This window comes from Doryrhamphus excisus, chromosome 3, assembly GCF_030265055.1.
Source record: "Doryrhamphus excisus isolate RoL2022-K1 chromosome 3, RoL_Dexc_1.0, whole genome shotgun sequence".
NCBI lineage: Eukaryota > Metazoa > Chordata > Actinopteri > Syngnathiformes > Syngnathidae > Doryrhamphus > Doryrhamphus excisus.
In genome coordinates, this window is record NC_080468.1 from 12186122 (window position 1) to 12198276 (window position 12155).

Below are 12155 nucleotides of genomic sequence, written 5' to 3' on the forward strand. Positions count from 1 at the left end.
TACATTACAATACATATTTGTATTGCAATGAGAAACTGTGAAATTTAAAAGAGATAATAAATACACATTGGGCGGCACGGCGGTCGGGTGGTTAGCACGCAGACCTCACAGCTAGGAGACCAGGGTTCAATTCCACCCTCCGCCATCTTTGTGTGGAGTTTGCATGTTCAGTGTGAATGGTTGTTTGTCTATATGTGCCCTGTGATTGGCTGGCCACCAGTCCAGGGTGTACCCCGACTCTTGCCCAAAGACAGCTGGGATAGGCTCCAGCACCCCTGCAACCCTCGTGAGGAAAAGCGGTAGAAAATGAATGAATGTATTTGATTGCGATCTAAGTATTGGATCCCCGAGCACTTCTTTGTTTTGGGGCTGTCACTTGGCAACTCATAATTACATCTTGTTTTAATCACACCCAAAATGTTATATTTCCCAATATTTGTGATTTTGTTTCCGGGCAAATTCACATATTCCGTCTTTTGTAATATAAATATATATTATATATGTAATATATATATATATATATATATATATATATATATATATATGTATATGTAATATGTATATATATTGCAAATTTCCCCACTGAGGGACGAATAAGGGCAAATCTTAATACTTTAATTGTATTTTTTACGGTTTACCTATTGTACTGTTATGGCTATATTTTATTTAAAAAGAAAAAATATATATGTACATTTGCCAGCAAACAAAATGAAAAGTACATTGCATTACATTACATTACATTTTCCTGAATTTTGACTCCTTGAGCGTGCCCGTTACCTCTCGTGCAACATCATGAACGCGCACGTACGGGGGTGACGCATTGTACGCACGCGCAGCACAACACCGGTGGTGCTTTCAAAATTGTTTGTGTTAGCTTCGTTGACGGTTAGCATAAAACTTTACTTGAAAGTTGTTCCAAGAAGCTAAAAAAAATAATTTAGTCACGAAACGTCAGGTTGCTTTATGCGCAAACCTGGTCAGTGATGAAAAAAACGGGATAAAATGGAGGAGGTAAAGAACTACGTATTTTGTTGCCAATTAGCGTTATCATGACTTGTGTAGCTTAGACACTTCTCATTTAATTACATTGTGCCCCAGGTAACGTTATGTTGTCGTGTATGATTAGCTTATTTCTAGAAAAGCAATTATAAGCCCACGGTTACTACTAGATATTTATATTTTACTCAAAAACACGTTATTAATTTCTAACAATATATGGATTTCCATTTAAAAACAGCGGCGTTTAAATTGAACAAGATAAAAAATAATAATTACTTTTGTGTACAATGGTTGAAGATATTTGTTTGTGTAACATTCCTAGAGAAAGCAGTCCATAGTTAATTTTTACATTTTTAATTAACCCTCCTCTTGTGTTAGGGTCGGCACCGACATTTTAATGCATAAAAAGAATCACATAACATTTGTATATTGCATCAAGGCTTCTTGACTTTGTAAGGAAACTCTATTTCAACAAAATAATATAATTTTTACTGGTTGAAATTATGACCACTGTATTGTGAGGATCTGTTTTGACCCGGTTATTATAATAATATGACTATAAAGCAATATTTTGAGCCACAACTGAAATCATAAGTGTACAATTAGCCAACACAATGACAACCAGCTCCTCTTCTCATCATGTAAGCTTCAGGGGATTCTCATTTTGACCGCTTTTCCAGTATACCAGCAGAAAAACAAGGTCCAGACATGTGAGGTGAATTCATTCATTTGACTGGCTGATTTCACAATTTGAATCATGGAAGGAATGGCCAGAAGTACAGTGAACCAAGATCTGGACCTGTTCTGCTTTTTGATTTCAATTTATACTAAAGTTCTGTTGCTGAAAACAATAACTTTTTCTACCTTTTCTTGACATTAATATATATGGGTCAAAATTGACCTGAACACCATAGATGTTTCTTTAGTGATTAATACTAAAATGAGAAAATAAATCAAACTAATTGATTTAAGAGATATGTTCTATATCCCTCAGTAATAGCCAGGTAACAAAAAACCTTCAATTTATTAATATGATTCTTTTGAGGTTCATTTGACCATTTTTGGAAATTGAAATGGAGGGGTATAGTGACAAAAAAAGGCCTGCATGCCCACACTAAAAGTATTAAAACCAACATTTTAAAGGATGAGGAAGGTAACCAAGATATGAGAAGCAAATTTGATGGTAAATTATTGTTTTTAGTGTATTCTATAGCTGATTTAATACATGGGTCAAAACCGACCCGTTAACCTAAGAGATGATATCAGAAAGCTAACACAAGAGGAACGTTAAGTAAATTATTGTCTGTTTTTCAGGAGAGTGTAATCAACTTCAAAGCTCTGAGGGCCAAGTTTCAGGAGGAGGCCCTCCTAGTTCAATCCAAAAGCACTCGACCAGCCGTAGCTGAGAAACCCAAATACCTTCCTCCTGCTGGGGGCCACTGCAGTTCAGTGGTTAACAGTATCAATATTGCTACAGAAAACAAGACAACAGTGGTTCCCAGAGTTATCTTCAGAGACGGACTGCGGGCTTCTGGGGGAAAGCGGCCAATTTCTTTTCCACCACAACCTCAGCAGATATCTCCATCTTCCCGATCCACTGATGGAGACACTACGACACGTCAGTCCCTGAGAGAACGCCACATGCCTCAGGTGCTGCCCATCCTGCCTGGAAAAGAGCACACATGTGACCCGCAACCAAAAAAAGAGACCCAGACGGAACCGGAGACTGTGAAAGAAGTTCCGCAAGCCAAACTCAAGAAGAAGAACTTGCTGCTTCCTTTTAAATCTAAAGTGTCAAAAATAAACACAGAAAGCGGAGAGGAGCACACATACGCCGAATTGACCACTAGACCTTCCAGTGCTCCTGGCGAGCTGCCCTCAGTGGAAAAACAGACGTCAGGGGATGGCGTTTTGCTCCAAGGTGACCAATCAACCACAGAGTGCCGCCTCTCCAGTCCAGATGTCTCTGTCAGTCCTCCGTCAGCAGAGACCAGCGTTGACTCGGAAAACCGCATCATTAGCACCTTGGAGAGAGCCAAGAAGAAGTTCTCCTGCAAGCAGATGTTGATCTCCAACAGATCGAAGAGTCTGCGTTCCCCTGACTTCGTATCACACGACAGGGCATTCTTCTCACCACCGAAGAACATGGAATACGTGAAGTCCGACCTACCTTCGCCTCCACCTGTGTGTCTTCCACCCCTGGCTTGCATCTCTGCTCGACCTTTCTCCAGAGTCAACAGCTCCGTTCGAAGTACGCGCATTGTTCTCTCACTCTAACTGCATTAATTAATTAATTTAATTAATCATGAATTTGTTTCTCCAAAGAGCCTGCAGTAATCAAGCAATGTGGCCGGGAGAAGAATGACCCACCTCCTGCAACCACCACACTTCCTGCCCACTCTGCTCCACCAAAGAAGCCTCTACCCGATTTGAGGTCACTGGCGGTAAAGCCATTAAAACCCCCCAGACCTCCATTATTGGATCTTAGCTGTTACCGACAACCTCCGGGTAATGGTGTGTTAACATTTTCATTCCTCTTTCCTATTTATTTTAGCTGCGGGTCATGTGATTTTTGTATCATCTGATTGGACATCAGTGGACAGTTGCTGTATTTTTGCTGGAGTTTTGGGTATGACATAAAACCATGAACGCCAGACACTCAATATTTAATGTATTTTGAAGATAGTATTATTTGTAACAGAACTCTAAATTACTCAATTCAGTCTCATCTTTAACAAGTACTATGCCTGCTGGGTAGTTTGGAGGTTGGTGTGGTTCGTAGAAAATCTTTCGCTTCTTGAAAAACTCCTTTCTTGTTTCTTGGCTCTGTGGTTTGGGTCATTCCAGGGTTTCCCGTAGGGCTGCAATGTATTTACGGCGGTGTTGGGTTGCAGGGTAGGGGCGTAAGGGTCAAATTTGGATTATTGGCCATGATGCGTTACCTGCATTAACTTTACATTCTCCAAAAGAATCTTTGTTAGAATTGTCGCTAGTCGCTTGTTTATCTAGGTCAGGGGTGGGCAAACTTTTTGACTCGCAGGCCATATTGCTTTAACCAAATTGATGGGGGGCCAGACTAATATATATATATATATATATATTTTTTTTTTCTATTGAGACTATATATTATACACGTAACAGTCCACCTACAATTATTGTATCTGTAAAAGTGTCATGCAATCTGCTATATGTGCTTGCGTCCCTTTTTTTCAGGAGCACTTCGTAAACAGCAGACCACATAAATAACAAAATCGATAAAAAAGCTACTTAAACCATCAAAAGGTTGGCTCAAGCCATGATACCAGGTTGTATGTTAAGTTTAAATGAAATACAGGTGGGCCATATTCAAACATTTGGCGGGTCGGATGTGGCCCCCGGGCCGTAGTTTGCCCACCCCTAATCTAGGTTGTCTGATACTCGATAAATATAGTCGCAATGCTGTCAGTTTATTAACTGGTAGACCAGGGAAAACAGGTAGAGCCAAATGTATTTGTGGCGGTCCAGATTTGTTTGTGGCGGCCAATGAATGTATTGCCAAACCTGTAATAATAGAAAGGAAATTTAAGAAATGTGCTGCTAAAGTGATGCAATATTTTGCTTTTCTACTACATAGATGTGCTGCGAGATCCCGTGCAAGAGCCAAGTGATGCTCCACAGTCGGAGCATCCTTCCGTCTCCAATGCTGTCCTGGATGCTCCTGACTTTCCAGACTTTGAGAATTCAGCGATGGAACCAATACAGCCTGAAACCGTTGACATTGCCGCTCTAGATTTAGGGGTTCTAGATTTTGGAGCTCTTGACCCTCCACCTCCCGCACCGACTGACTGTGGAGCTCCTCCGTCAGACGCATGTAACCCCACAGGGGCCAGCGAGAGCCCCCTCATCCAAGATCTGAAGCTTGGCGGTCTGAACGGAACACCTCATGAGCCAGGAAGCTTCGCCGAACCATCAAATCTGACAGAGTCCATTGCACAGGATCCTTGGCGTGACGACGCGACCGTACCGCCTCGTCTTGTTGACACAGAACTGTCAGTAGCTGAGGAAACTGCGCCGGCTTTCCAAGAAGCACCAGGAAGTGATGAGACTCACACGCATGCCAGGTGAGATCGAATCCCAGCCTTTGTTCGCTGGCGTTAATTGTTAACCGTTACTCCTCTTGGTGTCAGTGAGCAAGACTACAAATGTGATAATGTGTATGAAGATGTGGAAAACCTCAACAAACTCATCTTCTGCCAAAACTCACGCAAGCAGAAAGTCAACCTGAAGAGTAAGGATTTGTTTTCTTCATTTTTTATAAATCAAAGCCCCAATTGAGATTAACATCATTGTCAATTTTTTTTTTTTTCAGATCCATATGCGGACAACCACCCAGTGGTAAATCGGATTTATTGTTTTATCTAATTTACTGTGTATAATTTAAGTGTGTCTAGTTGTTACTCCATCTGTGCTGAATTTATTCTCTTTACTCCCAAGAAGGAGGAGGCGTCCCTTAACATTTGGCCTCGGAACCCATGGTATGTGCAGAGTTTCTTAATTGACATTGATTTTTGCCAGATGGAGGACAGCCTTTGATTTTCTCCCACTGTGATGATCAAACAGGGGCGCCGTACCGGGGGAACATTCATCTCTTAATCACGTCCACAGGTACAGTATGCAACACATCACTCATACTTTTCATGAAAGCAAGACGTTCTGCCTCAAACTGGTTCCATTTGTTTTAGCCATAAAAGCCATATGGTTCTATTCATGCCCAGCACGTCTTATTTGTATTTGGTTGCTGCTGTACAATCCGCTTTGTTTTCAGCAAGGAACGCCAAAGCCCCAACACCGCTGACTGTAAGGAACAGAAGAAAAGAGAGAAGCAGCGACTGGAGAAGGAGAAAAAGGAGCAAAAAGAAAGAGAGAAGAAAGAGAATGAAATGAAAAAGAAGTTCAAAGTAGGTCTTTTCAATGCTTTATGCCACCAGGGGTGTCCAAACCGTTTTCCACCTTGAGCCATGTACTGACATATGAAAGGATGCAAGGGGCACTTTGATATTTTATATAGCAACACATGAAGATATGCTAAGGAGTTAAATATATTTCAAGGAAAAACTGCATCTCAGTTTTGTCATATCAGTGAAAAAGCCTATTAATATCAACTTCACTCTTTGCACTTTTGTATTTTTTTTTTAAATAAATGTTCCAAATATTTCAACTTTCTTTATAAATCTTCAGAAATGTTCTTATAATATTATGGTTTTAGTGTCATAACTTTCCCCAAGGTAATTTTCCTAAAATTACAATCTCTTTTAACTTTGTTTCTCATCTCATCCAATGATATTAACACGGCTGCATGGTGGTCGAGTGGTTAGCGCGCAGACCTCACAGCGAGGAGACCAGTGTTCAATTCCACCCTCGGCCATCTCTGTGTGGAGTTTGCATGTTCTCCCCCGTGCATGCGTGGGTTTTCTCCGGGTACTCCGGTTTCCTCCCACATTCCGAAAACATGCTAGGTTAATTAGCGACTCCAAATTGTCCATAGGTATGAATGTGAGTGTGAATGGTTGTTTGTCTATATGTGTCCTGTGATTGGCTGGCGATCAGTCTGGGGTGTTAGATACAGCTGGGATAGGCTCCAGCACCCCCTGCAACACTCGTGAGGAAAAGCAGTATTACCACTTTAAAAAATAAACATCTATGCAACTAAAATCTTTCTTTTGTAATTTTTCTTTACCATAATAGTAGTTTCATCATTTACATTGTCCCCCCAAATTACAATTTTATTATAACAAACACGTTTTTTCTTAAATATTTCAACATTATACAATAAAGTGTTGTTTAAAAAAGACAAAATGATGATGTGACTCTTTAGGTGACAGGCGCTGAAGAGCCCATGTATCATGCAAAGGTGATGGTAGCCAGCAAGGTCCGTAAGAATGACCTTCCTGTGAAAAGCGGCGACACGGTCAGTATCATTCGTACCACCAACTGTCCGAAAGGCAAATGGCTGGCACGGGACGCAAGCAACAGATGTGAGTTGAAAAAACACAAAACATTATTTTGTTCAGTTGAATATTCCAGTGACTGCGCTCTGGACTTTGTCAGATGGCTACATTTCTGTGATGAACGTGGAGCTTAACATCAAGGAGATGCTCCAACTTGGCAAGAAGGCCCAAGCAGCTGGACGTGGTGGCAACCTGGAGGGAGACACCATCAGCATCGGGAGCAGGTATTTGACACCAGAACATTAGTCTGAGGGTGTCATTTTTAAGATGTTTTTTTTTCTTCTATAGGTCTTCAAGCCACCCTGTACTAACAAGCAGTTGTAAGTATCACAAAAATATACTGACTCTTATTTATTAGGTACAACCTCAAATGGAGATTCGAACTCTGCTCCCTTGACTGTGAGGGAGAAGTCTTAGCCACTATTTCACCGTGCTGGCCATTGATGTTACAGTAATTCTTATGGTTGTAGTTTGCATTGGTGTTGAATCGCATGGATTGGGTCAGGGGTCAGCAACCCATGGCTCCAGATCTGCAGGTGGCTCTTCAGCCTCTTTGTTGTGGCTCCCTTCGCAATGCACAAAGTTTTTTTTTTTTTTTTTTAACACCAGAATGGGAAAATATGCATCTTTGTAATGAGTTTGGGTGGCACGGCGGTCTAGTGGTTAGCGCGCAGCTAGGAGACCAGGGTTCAATTCCACCCTCGGCCATCTCTGTGTGGAGTTTGCATGTTCTCCCCGTGCATGCGTGGGTTTTCTCCGGGTACTCCGGTTTCCTCCCACATTCCAAAAACATGCTAGGTTAATTGGCGACTCCAAATTGTCCATAGGTATGAATGTGAGTGTGAATGGTTGTTTGTCTATATGTGCCCTGTGATTGGCTGGCGACCAGTCCAGGGTGTACCCCGCCTCTCGCCCGAAGACAGCTGGGATAGGCTCCAGCACCCCCCGCAACCCACGTGAGGAAAAAGCGGTAGAAAATGAATGAATGAATGTAATGAGTTTAAAAAAAAAAGTCAGACTCTATGAGACCCTATACTAGCAAGAGTACTTCATCAACTCCGCTTTTTCACCTCTGAACTACTTTGATATCCCAAAATTCCGTCCAAATCTTACAGCCAATCAAAATCTTGGGAGACTCACAATTCGCTCTGGATGTGAGCACATCGCTGCACATTTAATAAAGATGATACTGCCATTAATCTATAAATTGGCATCCATTACACATACACACTGCACTTCTATTTGTTGTATTCTGCTGTTACAACTTGTTAAAATTAAGAAAGATTCAAACTTTTGAAAGTTTTTAATATATTGTTTTTAAATTGTTTTGCGGCTCCAGTCTATTTTTTTTTAGTGAGCGACGGGGTAAAATGACTCTTTTGATAGTAAAGATATGCCTTAAGATAAGATAAGGTAAAGGTTGCCGACCCCTGGATTAGATATTTTGGCTACTTTATTTACAGAAGTACAAATAACTGCCGCTATGTGATACACGGATATGATCTTATACAGTAAATGTCTAGCAGGCTAAGACAGACTTGTTAGGCAACACAAAGCAGAGGTGCCGAGTTTGGAAAGATACCTTAAAAGCCCCAAAAGGCCTGACCCAAATACCTTCCCTTTAGTAGTTGTCATATATCTGACAACTGTTATTTTACCATTGTGAAGGAATTCAATAGAAGACGTGGATTTAGGGTGGCTTAGTTGCGACCCTGCCAAACGTCAGTGTCAGTTAGTCGTCAGCATGCGCACTGCTTAATTGAAGCCATTTGTCCCCCCCCCCCCCCCCCCCCCCCCCCCTTTTTCCCCTACCCTGCAGTCACGGACGACAGTGAAGAGTGGGCCTGTGAAGATGAGACGCTCTCGCCCACCCATGAAAGCCGGTAAGGCATAAAAGTTCCATGTTCTTTTTGGTTGTTCTGCAATGTACGTGTACAGTCACCCCTCGACACCTTGTGCTTTGAATTGTGTGGCTTCACTCTGGCACAGATTTTTTACAATAATTAATAACTTAGTAGTCAAAAATGTACATATCAAAGCAAATTGTATGTTTTTTTTGGCTTAAATTAAGCATTTTCAAGCATAAAAACAGATAACAATATAATAACTAACACCTTATACACATTTTGTTGCCGACTTTGGTTTACACCAATCAGAAATCACTCCACACTCTTTATTGCTCTGTGGTTTTACCATATCTTACTTATTGTGTAGAAATATGGGTAATATTTGCTTCTTCCTACTCCTTTTGGACATGTGGAACTGTGAACTGATTATGTGATGCATTCAATTGTAATCTGATGCATGTTTAAATGAAATAAAACCATTACCACTTACATGGAGCTCAGGAAACGTGAATTAAAAAAAGGGGTAGTCAATAACTTCATGTACGGTTAGAAAACATGAGATAATGTATCACATAATCACTTTTACCCATCTGCCTCCACTCTCACCAGATACTATCAACAACTTTTACAGTATTTACATGTAATTCATGCTTAATAATGCTATCATTTTCAATTTTTTTTCTTCATCCATGTAGCTTTCTCCAACAAACCTCAATGCCTGAAACATGTGAGTAGATTCTATCCAGGGTGTTGAAGGATTTCCCCTTGCTGTCTTGCCTTATTTAAAAAGGCAACGTGACCTCTGCTTTTGCTCTAAATCTAAATGAGCTGACCTTTGCCTTCACTTTGCTCACCTCTCTGCCCTATGTCCTTTCACTTTTAACAGCATGTGACCTAGCTAGCACCCAGCACATCCTGAATGATGCCAACATGGAGGATCTACATATTCAGTAAGTGTAACGTGCACAATGTTCATGGCATAACTATTACAGTGGACAGTGCATACATATTTGAATATTATCATACTTGAATGTTTCAGATCAGCTAGCAACTTTGAATATTAGTCAATGACGACACAACTGAACACATAATGTAGTTTTTAAATGAATTTTTATTATTTAAGGGAGAAAACAAACCAAACCTACATAGCCTTGTGTGGAAAAAGTGATTGCCCCCTGAAGCTAATAACTGGTTGGACCATTAGCAGCAACAACTGCAATCAAGACTTTATGATAACTTGCAATGAGTCTCTTACAGCGCTGTGGAGGAATTTTGGCCCAATCATCTTTGCAGAATTGTTGTCATTCAGCCACATTTTAGGCTTTTAAGGCATGAAGTACCTTTTTAAGGTCATGCCACAGCATCCCGATAAGATAAGATTAGATAAGATATGCCTTTATTCGTCCGTCAGTGGGGAAATTTGCATTGCACAGTAGCAAGAGTACAGAATCAGTTAAGCAGTACAAAATACACAATATAGAAAAATAAACAATATAAACAACCCAAGTATTAACAAAATCAACAGTTTTACTCAGAGTTATGTACAAATACAGTATGCAGATAATATGAAACGAGATGAGATATACACTGAGATCTTGCTAGTGAGTTAATATGAGGCATTATAGAAAAACTATATTGCATTTAGAGCCTTAATATTGCACGTGGAGGTAGATCAGATATTGCACAGAGAATGGAGTCTGGAATAGCTATACTGAATATAAAAAACAGTATTGCACAGATGTACATAGCGGTGTAGAAGTCTATTGGAAGCAGTGCTGGTTGTACAGTTGTAGGAAGAAAGGACGTTTTAATAGTAAAAAAAGTTTTCATTTCAAAACTGCATTTTGTGTTCAGTTGACGAATATTTAAATTAGTTTGAACTGAAACATTTAAGATGCAAAAAAAAAAAATCACACTTTTTTTTTCCTGGACACACCTTTTGAATCTTGTGTTGACCTTTTCAAGGACAAGACACGAAGCCCTGCAGAAGCTGGCCATCTTCTTTCAACACAACCAAGATGAATTTGTTGATGTGCCTGTGGATAACGGCGTGCCAACCCCTACTAAGTATAGCATTCTATCATCCATAACATGTTTTTGCTTTATGTGATATAACATTGTCCATTTTCTTTCCATTGTGTCTGGTGCCAAGTGCTGACCCACCCAGTAAGTGTCCCTACGGCTCCACTGTTGTCACTACTAATGTCACGCTCACTGATAGTGCAGATGCTAAGAGGAGGCTACAAAGAAATCACTTTGAAGGACAATCTTTTACGCCGTTTGATGTCTCGCCCGTGGCATCTTGTATCTGCTTTTCCATTGAATGTGTGTGACATTTTTATCTGTTCTCCTTTATCCAGGCTTCTTGTGCGCCGTTGACGAGCCTCCATATCCGTAAGTACTGACGTAAAACAAATTCAGTGATGCAGTGTTTTAGTTCTTTATTTGATTTTTGCATACTTAACTTATGCTTGTGCATAAAGGCTCAGTGACATTCTTGCCTCAGGCACACATTTATTTTTTTGTTATGTATGACAGTGAACAGGAAGTCGACTTCTCCGAGCTGGAACTCCTTCCCCCGCCACCTCTGTATGCCGACACCTTCTGAGTAAAACAAGCAATAGAATTCTAATCCACTGGGGTGTATGCAAAATTGGAAAAACTTTTTGTTTTCACTTTGTTCTACTGTGCAAACTATCTGAATCACATTTATATTTTTTGTCTGACTTTCTAATTGCCTTGTTGCACAACACTAAGCACACATGATTACTCACATGTTGGAGTTTAAAGCATGTTTTTCATTGTTAATGTTTTTTTTTTTTTCTATGTTTGTTTTCTGGGTTACATTGAATAAATGTTGGTCATGGATGGATGCTTTGGCTGGCATTTTACTATAAACCTTACAACCAAAATATGACCGCTTTTTAATTTAATGGCATCCAGTAGAAAATATGCAATGTAGTATTCTGCCTTTCCATAGACAGTAATGCATTCTTTATTATTGTGGTTGTAGTTTGTAATGGTGTACAGCTACGCTGCATCATACCCAAAGTCTTATAATATATGTATGTTAGTAACTTGTTGCATACAGTATTGGTCACTTAATACCTCAAAAACATTGTACGTTTGGTATTTAAATTGCAGTTTCATTTCCAATTGGTTGAAATGAGACCATTACAGCTGAGTTTTACTGTTTTGAACAGTAATCAAATACTAAATATACTATTGGTGTCGGAAAGTTAATGCTTTTTTATTGTATATTTACAGCTTTATTTGCGTTAATGTATGACAATTGTAAATTTACGACTTTTTTCTGTGTTTC

At 40.0% G+C, this 12155-nt stretch overlaps 1 protein-coding gene across 3 annotated transcripts; it reads left to right on the forward strand.

The window, feature by feature from the left end:
* Positions 1-808: 808 nt before the first annotated feature.
* Positions 809-11705, forward strand: si:ch211-188c16.1 (uncharacterized protein LOC562677 homolog). 3 transcript variants are annotated; one of them, XM_058067248.1, is made up of 19 exons: positions 809-1011; positions 2314-3250; positions 3325-3507; positions 4613-5099; positions 5166-5266; positions 5348-5373; positions 5473-5513; positions 5599-5643; positions 5804-5936; positions 6854-7013; positions 7087-7210; positions 7275-7306; positions 8806-8869; positions 9529-9560; positions 9720-9783; positions 10799-10900; positions 10986-10999; positions 11194-11227; positions 11372-11705. In XM_058067248.1, exons 1-19 carry the CDS (start codon positions 1003-1005, stop codon positions 11439-11441), a joined length of 2658 nt encoding a protein of 885 aa, XP_057923231.1. In that variant the 5' UTR covers positions 809-1002; the 3' UTR covers positions 11442-11705. The 3 variants fall into 3 exon arrangements, with proteins under 3 accessions (XP_057923231.1, XP_057923230.1, XP_057923232.1); XM_058067247.1 differs by having other exon boundaries at positions 810-1011; positions 3325-3513; XM_058067249.1 differs by lacking the exon at positions 10986-10999 and having other exon boundaries at positions 810-1011; positions 3325-3513.
* Positions 11706-12155: the final 450 nt, after the last annotated feature.

What these genes read in the sequence shown, in the direction of transcription:
- si:ch211-188c16.1 (XM_058067247.1), top strand. An exon ending in GAGACTCACACGCATGCCAG is followed by an intron (nt 5,100 to 5,165) that starts GTGAGATCGAAT and finishes TCTTGGTGTCAG; the next exon opens with TGAGCAAGACTACAAATGTG. An exon ending in AACCTCAATGCCTGAAACAT is followed by an intron (nt 9,561 to 9,719) that starts GTGAGTAGATTC and finishes CACTTTTAACAG; the next exon opens with CATGTGACCTAGCTAGCACC.